The 10569-nt window shown below is 36.3% G+C and overlaps 1 protein-coding gene across 1 annotated transcript; it reads right to left on the bottom strand.

Moving 5' to 3' along the window:
• Positions 1–1750: 1750 nt before the first annotated feature.
• Positions 1751–4856, bottom strand: LOC121257346 (probable arabinosyltransferase ARAD1). Its single transcript, XM_041158316.1, has 4 exons — positions 4133–4856; positions 3157–3453; positions 2964–3059; positions 1751–2568 (listed from the first exon to the last, which is right to left on the bottom strand). Exons 1-4 carry the CDS (start codon positions 4607–4609, stop codon positions 2143–2145), a joined length of 1296 nt encoding a protein of 431 aa, XP_041014250.1. The 5' UTR covers positions 4610–4856; the 3' UTR covers positions 1751–2142.
• Between the last annotated feature and the right edge of the window lie 5713 nt (positions 4857–10569).

Below are 10569 nucleotides of genomic sequence, written 5' to 3'. Positions count from 1 at the left end.
TTTTTTCCTTTCCCAAATTCCATCCATGGCTTTCTCTCAGCTATCTTCTCCGTTTTCTGGGCTCAAATCACCAGGTTTGTATTCTTCTAGTTGTTCTCTTGTGTGTGTGTGTGTTTTTTTTTCTGTTTTTTGTTTCTATTTATATACTGGGGTTTTTCCTTTCCCATATTCCATCCATGGCTTTCTCTCAGCTATCTTCTCCGTTTTCTGGGCTCAAATCACCAGGTTTGTATTCTTCTAGTTGTTCTCGTGTGTGTGTGTGTGTGTGTTTGTGTGTGTGTGTGTGTGTGTTTTTTTTTTCTGGTTTTTGTTTCTATTTATATACTTGGGAGTGGAATTTTTTGGTAATCTAGCGATTTAGCTATATGATATTTTCTAGTTCTTTGTTGGGCTAATCTGCTGAATCAGGTTCCAACAGGATTGGATTCCCACCACAAGCCATTTATCAATCTCCATTTGTTTGATGCCATTGTGAGCCACTGTGTTCCTGTCAGACTGCAGTGCATGGCCATTCTCTCGAAGGAGATTTTGGGATCTGAAATTGCATACCCAATGAATTGTGTCGCTCAGTGTCCGGCCCCAAATGACGAGAGTTTGGATTCTGGAGGCGTTTTGTTTGCAATGTTTTACTCGAGATCCATAGTCCGGACTATTGGGTAAAAAGCCATGGAACAAGTTTGCTTTGAAGAGTAAAATAGTTGAGAGTTTCGCAGGAAGACGAGCTGCCTTATCAGCAGGCGATACTTCTGTGAGAAGGAAAGAGAGAATCTATGCAGATTGCAAGAGCCATGGAGAGGGGCATTTGTTCACTTGGTTTATGAATGCAAACTCGGCTCTGTACGTTTGTGATTGAGACACCGATCTCTTGTTTGAAATTTTAATGATGCCATTAAAGCCTCGTAGCATGGTTATGAAATTAACATATAAAAGGAAAATTCAGGTGTATCTGTAGTTGTATATATTGAACATGGAAACACTGTAAGTCCATGTTTGAGATTTCGGTAGAAAATATTACTTATAATTTTAAGACTTCAAGACTTATAACTTAAGTAATAATTTCTATTATTAAAAATTTATTTATTGTTTGGTATCTATATGTTTAAAACACTTTTAAACATGTTACGTTTATTCGGAAATAAATTTAAAAAGTGATTTCTGATGTAGAAATAATAATTATTTAAATTTTTAAAGATTATAACCATATTTTTAAAAGTTTAAAAGTTGTAATTATATTAAAGTTATACGAGTATTTTTTTCATTGACAGTCTTTTTAATATTCAAATTATGTTCCGCATTATCCGGAAAAATATGTTTAATGCTTTTTTTCAAATGTATTTTTTAGCTTATTTGAGATTAAAAGTACTTTGATGCATAACACAACCAACATAATGTTTTTATTGAAGAACTTTTAAGGTTATTCAAACACTTCTTACGACTCGTACCACAACCCCACAAACATGACCTAATGAACTTTTCAGTGAATTACTTGTATCCGTAGCACATCATATTTTTCCACTTTCATCCAGTTTTGCAGGAAGGAGGAAATGATATATTTGCAGGTCAATTGAAGAAACATAAATCTTCATCCCTTTTAAGAACGCCTGGTAATAAAGCTGATACGCGTTGTGATAGCCTCAAAAAAAAAAAAAAAAAAAAAAGCGTAGTTTCCTCAGATTACGTTAAATTCCATGTATGTAGCATTTCTATCGAGCCCATGCTCGTCCATTACCACAAAACGAAAGCCACGCAATAAATCAAGTCAAAGACCCTCTATTTTCTGTGAAACCACCTAATCCGAGTCTGCAAATGTACAAACAATTCTTCTGATTACATATTAGGAACCAACTTCTGCGCTCTTTAAAGTCAGAAACACCAGCGCCAACCCAAGCTCTTCAATTTTTTCTTCAACACAAAGAAATACAAAGAATGTCACCAAAATATGTGGACTGAGGAGCGTGTCATTCAGTGTAGTGTGTGAACGGAGCCAAAAACCAAACCACAAGAAGAACATGTCCTCAACCTCTAGATTTAACTGACCGATTGTGGTTTGTAACTAGCTTTGGTTCTTTCCCTTTGAAAGTAATCATTATAAATGATGAAATGACTATGGATATACAAAATCACAAAAGCTGGCTCCTGAAATCATCTTCTCCTCCGCCACCAGTCTGGGACTTTCAACCTCTGGCTTCTACGTACAGCAAGTTTGACTCCAGGAAGCTTGTGTTTTACCTGCCTCCATAGCATATTGACAGCATCTTCTTTATTTGGGGGGTACTGGAATTCATAATGATGGGAGATGTTCTTAAGCCGCTTCCACATTTCAATCCATCTCCCTTTTGGAAAATTCCGAAGCTCATTAACCATGTAGCCAGGTTTCAATGCCTCTTTGAAAGAGAAGAATATTGAGAATTGGGCATAGTCAATTTCATCCTCGAACGGGAGCTCAATTTGATCACTTACGATGACAGGAACACAGTGGCTCACAATGGCATCAAACAGGCGACAAGATGAAGGCGTGTCACCGGCAGGATGCAGACAAAACTTTGACGAGCGCATTCCTTGCGAAGACTGGTACAGCAGAAGAATAAAGGAATAAGGGAGACAGGAAAGTAAGCAATTAAGTTGAGGAATTTCCATGGTCAAGGTTAGATATCAAATGCCGCAAACAATATGCGATGCTATATTATCCATCTAGCAACATGTATCCAGATATTCAGAGAGTAGTTATAAGAACTAAGCTATGTATCAGGAAGTTGGGCTAAATTCATGATTACAATGACAAATAAATAAAAATAAAAATACTCTTCACAAAATCACTACATCTTTCTACTGTCAGGAAGAAGCATTGACTGATGAGGACATTACAACTGGTGATCTCTTATGGACAGAAATAATGTGCAATATCCAAATTCTATGACCAATATATGCAAACAAAATATCATTCATAGGTTAGCACCACATACCACTTTTATATTTTCACCTGTCGCGACACTTCGCTCATAATGAACATCATCATAACCAGCCAATATCTTTGCCAATTTAACACGAACAATTCCTTCCTGCAGCATGACAATATTTATGCTAATTAAGTAAATTTTTGTAAAGATTAAGAACTAGACATTGTCTTTCATGCAAACAAGATTCAGCCTGACGCACATCTTTCCTGTATGTCCTCCCACGGAAGAAAAGAAGTGTTGTACGTGATTCAAACGGTTCTGTAGTGTCATCGTCAGTAAATGAATCCACAACATGCACATATGGGGCCACCACATCTTTGCTTATATTTGACATTGTTCTAGGGTAGCGTCCAAAATCTACAACAATCTGAATAGATGCATTTACTTGTTCTCGCAGAAATCTGAATGCATTGGGATGTGTCATAGGAATCACATGGTCTCTGCCTCCAGACCGTTGCCAGTACTTGGATTGCCGCAAGAATTTCAGTAAATCAATCTGAAATCAGAAGGAACCCATACTGAACTGTAAACAAAAATACATAACTTCAAAAGGGGGTAGCATTTGAAAAATATTGAACTGTAAACAAAGATACACATGATACAACTTGTGGGTTCCTGATCACACACAACCGGTTCAATATGTCAGTTCTGATAAATGACTTGGAAGGGGGGGATCCAAATTTTGCATAAAAATCACCTGATCTATCCATATAATCTAAAATGAGCTACTTTTATTTCATCCAAGAATATAATGCTACAAACGTTGGCAATTTTTTTCAGTGTCCAAGAGATTTAGCAACTTGAGCACACTGCTCAGATCAGTACTTTAGCAAATTGAGCAAATGATTTCAAGTGTTATACAATCAAGCTTAGCTCGACCAAAAGAAGACACACAAAAAAAGAAAAAATTATAAAGTAAAATCTACCAAATGATTGCGCTATACCGCTATATATCATAGGGTTTTCTCCCCACAGACTCCTTTCCTTCATTTTGGTACATAATAGAGATCATTAGAAAGTTATATAACCACTCAAGAACTAAGCAAAAGCAACCGATTCAATACTATTAACGATAAAACTCAATGCCCATTTTTCGAATTCTCCAAAACTTAGATCAGTAGCTAACACAAATATTTACCCAAAAATAAGTAACCTCAATCAAACCGATCACGTGCCTGCAATTGGTGATCTTTCTCGGTATCCGGATCCGTCATTACATGCCCGTGGGTATTGAAGCTCAACGAAGAGAAAAACGGCACGAAGAATATGTCAGCCATTTCCGGATCCGAAACCCTAACCGCCTCTCTCTCCTCGGCACCGTCTCCTTCATACAAAAGCGAGCCCATCATCCAGTACTCCACGCTGTGCTGCCTTTTCAGGCCAGAGTTCTTGGGCCAAGGCGGCCAATTACCGCCCGTCACAGGGGTCTGGTCCGGGTTCCGGCGGTTCAGCATGCCCACGTTGAACCTGCGAGGGAGATCGTACATGTAGACCCGGAGAGGCGGGTTGGGTGCACAGAGTGGGCGCGCACCAGCGGGTGACTGCAGCAGAGGAAAGAAGTAGGATCTAAAATCGACGGTCCCCATGAAGATGGAGTACGAGAATAGGAGGAGGAGAACGAAAACGAGAGAAAGCGTGGCTTTCCCGTACATCCTCGGAGATTGGTATGTCTGTGACTCTGTATGTCTCTGAGTTGGTCTGATCTTTGCGTTGGTGCGAGTTTTAATTCGCAGTCTTTCTATCTTCTACTCCGTTGTGTCAAATATACAAACCAATAAAGAAAAACAACAACAAAGAGGAACAGAGACATCCATCCAATCTGTCGAGACTTCGAGAGTACAATTTAGGCAAGCGATGCCTTAGGCAATTGAAACGTCATGCGTTGAGGATGTGCTTGATATCGAAAATGATAGTTTGCTGATCATCCCGTGTCAGTTAAAAGAAGATCAACACTATAGTTTTGCTTCTTTTTTTATTTTTATTTTTTGAATAAAGAGTTTTGCTTATGTATTTTAAAAGTTAAAGGTTTAGGCATGTGATATTGGTTCGGTAGTTTGGCCTGCGTCAAGGTCATTTGGATTATATGGTATAAAGTTTGGTATCTAAATAGAAGAATTAGATTCGAACTGTCCACCTCAATATAAAAAAATAATAATTTGGCTTGCATTCTATAAAAATATTACCAAGTATGTTTTCTATTCTCAAACATCTACATTAGATACTGTTTACATGACATAATTTAATTTAAAATATCAATACTATTAGAAGGATAAGATCGATTAAAGTGAATAAATGAATAGATCAAAGCAACATATATCCTATAATTTTTTCACTAGATGTACACCCAAATCTGAGAATTGCTACATACAACCGGCGTGTGCAACCGACATGTAACCGCCTGATATCATCTGTCAAAATTGAAAATAAAATTACGAAGTCGACTGAAATGCGAGAGAGAAGAGATCTGAGAAGCCAAAGAAGTATTTGGCAGCGTTCCATCTTTCGTTATCTATTGGAAGAAAAAAGTTGAAGCATTTGAGAAATGACTGACAAATGCACATAGAATATAATCCAATAGACTGAAAGTCGACTGGCACCCATGGCTGAAAAGAAGTCGACTGAAACCCATTTCCGACAATCCAAAGATTAAGAATTGAGGGGTGATTAAGAAAATATATAGTTTTTTGTTTAGGTTTACTATAACATCCCTTCTCTTCTTCTCCATTATGGCAGTTGAAACTATTGAAAAATGCTACAAAAAAAAGGCCGAAGCCTATCCGCTGTAAAGGGGCAATTCTAGAGTCATGCCTCGTGAATTTTCTAGCAAAAGGGACAAAAAAAAGTGTCATAGACAGGAACTAGAAATATGAGCATTATGTAGGGGATGAATTGAAAAGAAGCTGGTGGAATGTTGAAGGATTTTGTGAGTATTATATCCATTGCACTTCCTTGTTGGACTAAGAATGTTTGGAGTTGGGCTAAAATGGTATTGAAAATGATGGTGTATGCAAAGATCGGAACAACTGAGATCAAAATCTTCACTTGGTGCACTTGAGTAACCATGCACAATCTCCATTAGCTTTCCTCTGTTTGAGCCCCGTTGTGGATTTCGATGCAAGCTCTGTCTAAGAGCTTGATATTTTTGCATGTGGTCATTATAACAGATAAAATTGATAGAGAGAGAAGAAACAAAATGGAGAGAGAGAGGAGAAAGTAATGAAAACATTTATTAAATAGGTTACCAGTTGCGCAAGGTTGCACTAGCGGTTGCAACAAATATTTTTGCCCAAATCTTAATTTAGTTGTGTACTCGATATTGAGCCATAAAAATCGTTGTAATTAGTAAAATCTAAATAACTTTTATGGATGGTGAGGGATTCAAATCGAATGTTCTCAATCATGCATACAAATTACAAAATTCTCACTCTTCAAGTCAATGTGGATCCACCCACAACATGAATCTATTACAGATCATGAATTTATTTAATTTTATCTGATAGCCACGTTTTGATTCCTATAAATTATTAAAAAAAAAAAAGCTAAAGACAATCGCTTTGTGTAAGCGCAGTGCAAACACTGGCTGATGTGACAAAAAATAAAAACGCCCCGTTTAGTGATCCCTCCTTCCATTTCCCTCCCTCTCTTTCATTACCCTCGAGAATTTAGCTCTTCTAAGACGAAACGAAAAGATAAAATACAGAACTAATGGAGTTCTTACCTCTCTAAAGACGATCATGAAAGATTTCGATAAGGTCTCTACTACATAATCAGTGGAGGCTGAAAATATCAGAGGTTGCTCTAATTCTTCCAAAATCCTTCATCTGTTTCATAAGTTCCTTGTAATATAGCAATGCAGAGCTGAAGCCTGCGCTAATGCTCAAAAAGTACGTCTCTCTTTTCCCGTTAATTTATTTATGAGTTACCAGAAATAAAGTTTCGATTTTCTACTTTTTTTTTCCTTCATTTCAATGTTTGTTTGATTTTTGGTGGTGGGTTTTCTGAGTATATGTATTTTTGGTAGTGGGTTTTTCATTTCCATTTTGGTGCCTCTTCTACTTGCTGCAAAAACTTGAAGACTCAAAACTTGGGACCAAGTCAGCTAGAGGCCAGATCCCAAAAAACAAGTAACCAAATACAACATCTAATTGACATATGTCGTAGAATATTATTTGTTGATGAAGAAGGAAAGTCCACGTCATTGGCTCCTGAAAAGAGTATTCAATTTGCGAGAAAAACTCATTCTCAAGATTTGCTAAAATTAGCTAAGCTGCCAAGGGAAGATTTGAGAATGGAAGTAGAAAATACAAATCAAGTTGGCAACTGAAAACCCAGATGAGCAGGAAGATAAAGATCCAAAAGAACACGAGCTCTGTCTCAATGTTTTTGTTTGGATTTTTTCTCTCTCATTTTGGTTTCGCGTAGGCCTGGTCTTGTCTTCTTTTTATATATTTTATTTGACATGGCCTTAGCGACCCCGCACCATTTGCATGAACCAACTGTAAAATAATTGTAAATTATTTCCATCTATATGAGAATATTTAAATATATATATATATATATATAAATAAAGGACCTAATTTCATTCTTTACACAGTAGCCGCTAACTTTATATAGGCCGAGTACGTTAAAATGGGACAAAGTACAACTAAGAAAGCGGTTTTTACTTCTTTTGGGAATAAATAATAATATCTAAAGCTAGACTGTTGGAAATTGGCGAGAGTAATAAATTTTTTTAATGAAATTGGAAAGCATTATTGTATTAGGGAGTAAGGAGATTAAAGAAATATACGGCTCTTCCAAAGTACACTGTCCTCTCACGGTGGCTCTATACAGTATACATCACCCTTCCCTACCCACCGTGGTGGTCACTCTATCGTGGACCAGTGTGATAGTGACATGAAATAATAACATTATAATGTGCAGCAATAAACACGAGAGTTATGTTAATTATTCTTCTCATCAATAACTATTCATTATATACACTCCACATTTTATGAAAAATACTTCATATTTTATAAAAAAAAAAAAAACTTTCATGTGTAGGATGAATAATGACTGATGTATAATAAAATTTTAATTTTAATTAATTATTTTCTTCGCTAAAAGGGTTGGAGGAGTGACCAGATATAGCTTCTTTATCAGGATGTGATCATAATAGTACTCAATCCACTGGAGAGACAGATAGGAGGGGCTTAGATGGCAAGAACCGCAGGCGCTCCTTACAAGTCGAACTTAAGCCATAATTTGAGGCGCTCCTTACAAGTCGAACTTAAGCCATAATTTGACCCTAGCCCCACGAAGACATTAATGGTCCATGAACCGATAGGTCACCAATAATTCTAAGCGTTTTCCGTTGTGGAATTCAACCCTAGGACCTAGTGCCCAATGGCAAACTCATGGACTATTGAGCCACCACCCTCAGTGGTCCGTTATTCATTCTTATTTTATTCCTCAGGCAATATTGTTTATATATTCTTGAATTAGTTATTTTAAAAAATTAGAATTAATCTAATAATTGATATATACCGTGACAAGTGGAATAGAAGTATAACATAATTCTTATACGAAAACTGTTGATAAGAATTAGATATTTTGTAAAACTTAAAAGGAAGGAAAAGCTTTAAAAACTTTCATTTTTGCACAATCCTTTCGCACGAAAATGACATGGCATGCCACGATGAAAAATGAAACGATGCATTTCATGGCATTCTGAAGGAAATAAGATTGTTTTGGGCAAGAGAGGAAAACAAGCGAAAATGACTGTAGGAAAAAAATAAGTGATGAAACGATGCATTTCGTTTCATCATTTACCTAAAGTTCAGAGCATAAAGGTTAAGAACATCGATCAAACAAGTAAAAGAAAAAGAGATATGTCTATATCAAAGTATCTGAATCTTAGACAGGCTCCGATAATTAGAGGAATAAGTAGCTATGTAGCCATACTCGTAAAGAAGCATCGAGAAATTTGGATAATATCAAATCTGAAATTTGAGTTACCTAAATATTAACGAATACTTTTTATTGTTAAGAAATCAAGGTAGAAGAGATTTTAACTTTAATGGTTTATTGGCTTCGGTTACTACTAAATTCAAAATTTTCCCTAATTTTCCTTCATTCTCTTAACAACTAAAAAGAAAACAACAAAGAAAAAAGAGTAAGTTGCCTCTAACTCCCACATTATTGATCAAGGCGTTGATATGTCTAAACGCGTCCCCAGCCTTTTATACGGATGCCTTGATGGTGGGAGCATCGGCACAAACGTCTAGCTTTACAGCCACAACTCGAAAACCTTGGGAATCAAACACCAAAGAAGAAGGGAGGTGATTGATTTGGTGGTAGAGGGAGTTGAAGCAGTCGACCCTGCGAGTGTCGGCCATGATCTTGCAGCATGCATTAGCGAGGTCAACACAAAATTCACATCCAAGTCTGAAGGACGCCCTGTCACCATAACCACTTTTCCCTCCAGGTTCCACCTCCATGGCTTCTGCAGGTGCTCCGAGCCTTACTTCGCCATTTCCAGAGAGAGAGAGAGGTTGTGAGGTGACCCTCATTACTTAAATTCTGACGTCAGCTTCAATACACGGATGATTTTGATTAGAATAAATATAGATAAAAGTTACTGTTAGAAGTAACTATTTTGCACACATGATGTGACATCATCTAGATCACACATCTTTTAAGTATAAAATAAAAAAAATAGAGAATTAAAAATAACTATATAATAAGTGTAAAGTGTACACTGTTACAGTGACTTCTCTTTAATATTACTCTTTTTATTAACATAAAATTTGAAAAAAATGATTTTGCCAGAATCTCCACCTTCGCGGTATGCGCAATTTCATGTGTAAAAATGACTGGTTGTAGCATAATTTTGAAAAGAAAGCTCAAAAATAGATCTAAACCACGTTCTAGTCGATGGTTTAATTGGAACGAATTGAAGTCATTATAATTAATCGCAAGTAATATGAGATCTTATATATATACCACCCTTCATTCGGTACAAAAGTATCCCAACGTCTCTGCCGAATTTCTTAGATGAACTACTCAACATGGGACGTGACAGACAATCCATCTAATCGGATCTACGTCCAAATGGAGGAATCTATTTTTGAGAATATAAAACTTGTTATCTTTTCACATGATGACATTATATTTATGCGAAAAGAATCGGATCCAACTCAATTTATTATTAAAATTTTTTTAAATTTTAATATAAAATATAATAAATAATTTAATTTTTTTAAAATTTTAAAATAAAAATAATATTTTAACAATATATTACATTCAAATCCAACGTTACCACAACCAAAGCACCTCGTATCTTATACCGAGTAATACTATATAGATTTCGAATGAGACAAAGAAGGCGTGGATCATAAGACTCTTTGTATGTTTTACATTTACGACATCCAAAGCACCTCGTATCTTGTACCGAGTAAATAGTAAATACTCGAGTGAGACAAAGAAGGCGTGGATCATAAGACTCTTTGTATGTTTTTAGTTCAAGTATGTTCATCCTTTGATTACTGGTTAATCTTTATACATTCCAATAGGAAAATGACACGTATCTTCCCACCGACTCCGCCGATAAATTCCACTATATATTCCACGA

The sequence above is a fragment of the Juglans microcarpa x Juglans regia genome, chromosome 3S (genome assembly GCF_004785595.1).
Source record: "Juglans microcarpa x Juglans regia isolate MS1-56 chromosome 3S, Jm3101_v1.0, whole genome shotgun sequence".
In the NCBI taxonomy this organism is placed as follows: domain Eukaryota; kingdom Viridiplantae; phylum Streptophyta; class Magnoliopsida; order Fagales; family Juglandaceae; genus Juglans; species Juglans microcarpa x Juglans regia.
This window is presented reverse-complemented; position numbering and strand designations above follow the sequence as displayed.

Coding starts and splice junctions, on each gene's coding strand:
- LOC121257346 (XM_041158316.1), bottom strand. CDS start 4,609: ATGTACGGGAAAGCCACGCTTTCTCTCGTTTTCGTTCTCCTCCTCCTA. Junction 3,454..4,132: donor AGAAAGATCACCAATTGCAG/GCACGTGATCGG, acceptor TTCTGATTTCAG/ATTGATTTACTGAAATTCTT. Junction 2,569..2,963: donor CAGGTGAAAATATAAAAGTG/GTATGTGGTGCT, acceptor CTGCTGTACCAG/TCTTCGCAAGGAATGCGCTC.